Source organism: Cyclopterus lumpus, chromosome 6 (genome assembly GCF_009769545.1).
Source record: "Cyclopterus lumpus isolate fCycLum1 chromosome 6, fCycLum1.pri, whole genome shotgun sequence".
Taxonomy (NCBI): domain Eukaryota; kingdom Metazoa; phylum Chordata; class Actinopteri; order Perciformes; family Cyclopteridae; genus Cyclopterus; species Cyclopterus lumpus.
In genome coordinates this window covers 4005144-4010143 of record NC_046971.1, presented here as the reverse complement: position 1 = coordinate 4010143, position 5000 = coordinate 4005144, and the positions used below count along the sequence as shown (strand labels likewise).

Below are 5000 nucleotides of genomic sequence, written 5' to 3'. Positions count from 1 at the left end.
TGCTTTTCTATAAACTTAATATCTTCATGTTTGGACTGTCGGTCCCAACAAAACAAGATATTTGGGCAAAAATATTATTTTCCCTGATAATTCAAAGACGAAACAAACGGCAGCTTGATGGAGAATGAAAAAAATATATTTTTTTTCTCTCCATTTGACTGCAAAGCGCTTCGTTTTTGCTCCGACTTGTTTACCTTGGGTGTGAACATGTGTCGGATCCCGTCCACGGAGCCTTTCAGCAGCAGAGCGCGGACCAGGAAGCAGATCAACACGACGTACGGGAACAAGGAGCTGAAGTACATCACCTGCAAGCAGACAAAACCGGACCGTTAACACTGATTATGAGGACGATCTTTGAGCAATAAGGGACAAAATGTTTAAAAAAATAAATGAGCTAGTTTCAAGAGAAGTCAGATTATGTTTTTAACCCACTCGTTCAGTGCCAATTATTACTGGTTTCTAGAATATTTAATATATTTTCTTTATAAAAATCTTGGCTATGAGATGATGAACTGCTGTTCAGTTCCAGTCAGGAAAAAAACAAAAACACTCGACAGACGTTGAGAGCGTGTGCGTCTGTAGAAAAACTGTCAAAATAAATGCAGCGTGATCTTATTAAAACGAGAGTGAAGCCTGAGCAGCTCCGTCTCACGTTGACGCCATTTTCATTACAGCTGAAAGGACTGTTTTAAAAAAAAAAAAAAAAAGGATTCTTTTCATGTTTTATGTTGTATTTTTTGACGATACGTCTTCGAGTGGCGGCGCCTTTAATGCAACTCGCTGCAGGAATGAGTCCTAGAACCCTGAAGTGAGTCATTTCCTCTCAAGGTCGTTGTCACAAGACGCCCGGAATAAGGTCTGTGGTTAACCCGAGCTCAGGAGCTCTTTTAAATACAAAATGCTTCAGTAAATAAATAACCCTTCTTGTACCTTTTTCTTTAAGCTTTCAAGTGTCTTTTTTAAAAAAATGTATTTATCTTAAATGAAACTCCTAAAAGTCGTCTCTGGAACACCATTCGGCCTTTAACTCAGCGGCTTCGCGAGACGTGAAGTCATGTGACCGCGGTGCAGTTTGTCTATAGCCGTTAGCGGTTAGCTTCCTATTTCTGCAGCGCTCGCAGCGTCATATAAGTGTTGTTTATTTATGAAGATCTTCTGAACAAACGGACCAAAAAAAAAAAACAACGGAAAGAAAGAAAAAAGAAAGAAAACAGAACGTCACTCTACATATCAGCGGGGTCTGCGCCTGGAGCCCCTTTGTCCAATTATAGTGCCAATTAGACAGCGGGGGCCTCTTTCACTCCCTCGGCCGGTTTACAGGACTTTGTGGAGTCGGCTGTGGGCGAATGAGATGGTTTGGGCTTTGAGTCATGAGCCCGGGTAGTGATTCAGAGCCGTCTCTTACACGGTGGTCCATGTGTGTGGAGCTCCCGAAGCAGACTGGGTAATGTCTCGTCTAAGGGTGGGGCGGGGGCGGGGGGGGGATTCACCCTGAAGCGGCACTCGCTTGGATATTTTAAAAGTTCAGTCAAGGTTTTTTTTTCTCCCCCCCCCCCCCATCCGTACGTTGGTTCTCTGGTAATAAAAAAAACTAAAACTGTTTCTTTCCACAGGAATGGAGGGTGTTGAAACACAATCTTTAGTAACTTAAACGTTCTCACCAGTTTAACTTGATTCAACCGTTTTATTCAATGTAATCCAAATAAAAGAATATTTAAATAATCCCAGGTATTCCAAGGCAGTAGGAACCCCTGATAAGACTATATAGTAAAATGTCATAATTTAAATACATTTCTTCGGCTAGTTTTTTTGTTGTATTGAACGTTGCTCTCCTCTTGTTGAAGAACACGGCGGTGGCCTTGGTCAGCACAAAAGCCAAACATGCGATAAGCAGATATCGGCTCTTTTTTTTTTTTGTAACCTCATGCTCTATCGGGAAAAAAAGAAAGAAAGACTTTTATTATGAAAGGTTCGGTGTCGTGGCGGATAGCATGTGCTTCTCTCAAAGGTTATCTTCACAAAACTGATAGGAAACGATGGGTTTTCCCATGCTGGTTTATTTAAAATAGTACATAATGTATCACTTGGTGTGTAAGTGGTTACTTTAAAATGCTTCAAATGCTTTTGATGAATGTCGCCACGACGTTACCAAATCCACGACAAGCCCCCCCCCCCCCCCCCTCCCCTTTCTCCCCCCATCATAAGCCATTAATGCCATCCCCCCGTTTTTTGTGTTTTTTTTGGGCCACACTCTTGACAATCAAGCCAAGCTAAAAGAGCGCGTATAACCATGGTAACCAAAACGGCCTGATCCCTTTGACGCCCACCCACCCACCCACACACACACACACACACACACACACACACACACACACACACACACGGGAGAGAAAATGCAGATCGCGGTGGGGATATTCCTTGGAAAAGGCTTTTGTGAACACACGGGTGGAGGAGAGGCACATTAATATTCTTTTGTGCGCCGCACAGTGCTGATTAAACTTCAAACACACTTGGAGCTGCCCCCCCCCCCCCCCCCCCCCCCCCCCCCCCCCCCCCCCCTCCTTCGAGGGAAAAAAGTTCAGGCCCATTTCTACTCTGGACAACTCAAAAGGCCGTCCAGACACACCGGGTTGTTGGAGGACGACCATCTGGCTCAAACTGTACGATTAACCAGTTCTGTTTCTGCTATTTACAACAACAAAAAAACAAGGGGTTATTTTTATTTGTATATATCTTGGCTTCGGGCAGTTCCTTTTATTCTCACGATGGCCCTGGAAGAGCTTCATTTACGCGAACGCAACCCCTCCGATAGAGCGGCAGTCGTGGTGGCGATTGTGACGAGGGTTGTGATTATCTGGCAGCAGGAAGAAATGGAGACTGTCAAGAAGAAGAAGAAAAAGAAAATAAACACCGTGGCACAGGTCGAGATTAAAATCACCTCTCTGTATTTTTGTCTGTTGCGGCGAATGCAGCGCGAGGGACGAGGCATCGGCGGAGCAAAGGCAAACCGCCCGACAGCTGTTGGAATAAGACCTGAGCGAAGGACAGTGTCTGGATCCAAGGAGGGCGGCGTCATCCAGCTGGAGACGGCGGTGTGGCCTCTACAAAGAACTGGGCTTACGGTCTAATAATAGGGCTGCTAGCTTTGTAAGTGGCAAACTTACATTGTTGTATTCGAGGGCCATATCTTAAGTCCATCTTTGTATACAGGCTTGGGTCGTAATCCGAGCTTCTTTGAGCTACGTAGCCGTGCGTGCATGTTCGTGCATGCGAGTCCCAGTGTGTGTGCGTGTGTGTGCCCAACTAGCTAGCTAATCGCCGCCGCTCTACACTGTGCTAATACGGTGGTTAACGTTGATGACGCGGCCCCAACCCATGGCGGCGTCACAGAGGCAACCCCCCACCCCCCCGCAAGTTTAACACTGTTAGCAAAGCTGTTGCTATTTGTACCGTTAGCAGCGTTAGCAGCGAGCTAACTTGCTAGCTTAAACGGCCGTTATGGATAAAGTTACGTTAGCAAACAAACAGAGCTACATGAGCGTCTCATTCGAGTCTGTTTTCTGACTACCTGATGAATTTAAATGTCAAATAACTTTTTTTTTCTTTCTTCTCTGCTTTGGTTTCTACCACTTCCTGTGAAGAAACATCTGGTTCTTTAGCTGCTAAATGTTCCACTTTCTTCACCAGCTGGTCGCTAACTTTAAGTCTCTCCTGTTTGGCGTTGGGCCGGTTTGCATTCAGTGGGTTTGTCAGACCCTTTGTGTCGGAAACAGTTGCTTGCAGCAGTTGATGAATGCAGCTGAGACCGAAGCATCTGATAAATGTGCTATAAAACCAAAATAATGAGCTAAAAGAGGCTTAAAAAGCCCAATTGAGCTGCAGAGCTGGGTGTTAATTCTCTGTGATGTTGGCCCTCTTACAAAGACTCATTTCATTGAATTGAGTTGATTCAAATTCTGACGTTACTCTTTTTCAGACAAAAAAAAACAAACTGTGATCCCTGAAATATACCGTATACATTTTCCCCCACACAGCACCGACCTGACGTAAGACGTGGGGGATAAGACTGAAATCGAATGACTTCCCCGTCAAAGCTTATTATGGGAAGATTAAAAAACGCGACCATTCGTCCAATTAGCCGCAAGCTTGACCGCAACCTTGGAAGCGCCCCGGCTAATGCTTGTCGTATGATACGAGAAATTGTGGAATGATAAAGATTACCTGTAAAAAAAAAAAAAATTTTAAAAAAAGGGAAAAAGAAGAGTCGAGTGAGCTTGCGAGTAAACGCCAACCTTTAGCTAGCGGGCTAATCCTTCCGGATGCTAGTCACGCCACTGTCAGCTTTGCTACACTAAGCTAAAGTACGCTTGAGCCAGAAAATCTCTCACAAGATCACATGAGCTCTCGTATCTGAGGCTGTATCATTAGAACAATTTGTCACGTCGCATTACGGTCGTCACCGAGCGGTAACTCCAGACCGGGCAGCTTTGACAATTCGCGCTCTATAAGCTTAAAGTGAGCTAATTGCGCGTGAGAGGCTTTTTCCAAAACACTTGGCGGGGAAATTAACTTTTTTTTTGTTTCTGTCACCGTTTCTCATTTTTTCCAGGTTTGCAAGAGCAACATTTGAGCGGTTGTATAGGCCGAGCTGCCGTTTCTATCCCCCCATAAAAAAACGCCAACCCGAGGACCAAAATCCTCCTTACCTTGCCAGAGGACTGGATTCCCTTGATCATGGCGAGGCAAACCATGGACCAGGCGACCAGCAGGCACACGGTCATCTTCCAGTTGAGTCCTCCGCCCTCGGAGATGCTGTCGGAGATGTTCAGGGCCTCGCGGTACCAGTAGTAGGTGGTGGCCGAGCTCTTGTCGCACTCCGGCACCACATCTGCGTACAAAAAAAACAAAAACCCAGTTTGACGGAACGAGCGCCTTACAGAAAGCCTCGAGGCCAGCGGGTCCCAACACGTGCGATGGCCGTCTTACATGTACTGGTGTTG

The 5000-nt window shown here is 45.5% G+C and overlaps 1 protein-coding gene across 2 annotated transcripts in view; it reads right to left on the bottom strand.

The window, feature by feature from the left end:
- The window catches only part of slc6a15 (solute carrier family 6 member 15), a 19509-nt gene that overhangs the window by 6584 nt on the left and 7925 nt on the right, over positions 1–5000 (bottom strand). Inside the window, exons 4-6 of one of the 2 annotated variants that reach the window (XM_034534591.1) lie at positions 4987–5000; positions 4707–4888; positions 195–305 (exon numbers count right to left, since the gene is read on the bottom strand). The exon at positions 4987–5000 is cut by the window's right edge and continues 113 nt beyond it. In XM_034534591.1, coding sequence (XP_034390482.1) covers positions 195–305; positions 4707–4888; positions 4987–5000 — 307 coding nt within the window. Of the gene's footprint in view, positions 1–194; positions 306–2562; positions 2878–4706; positions 4889–4986 lie in introns of those variants that run through there. The other variant, XM_034534592.1, reaches the window with a different exon arrangement.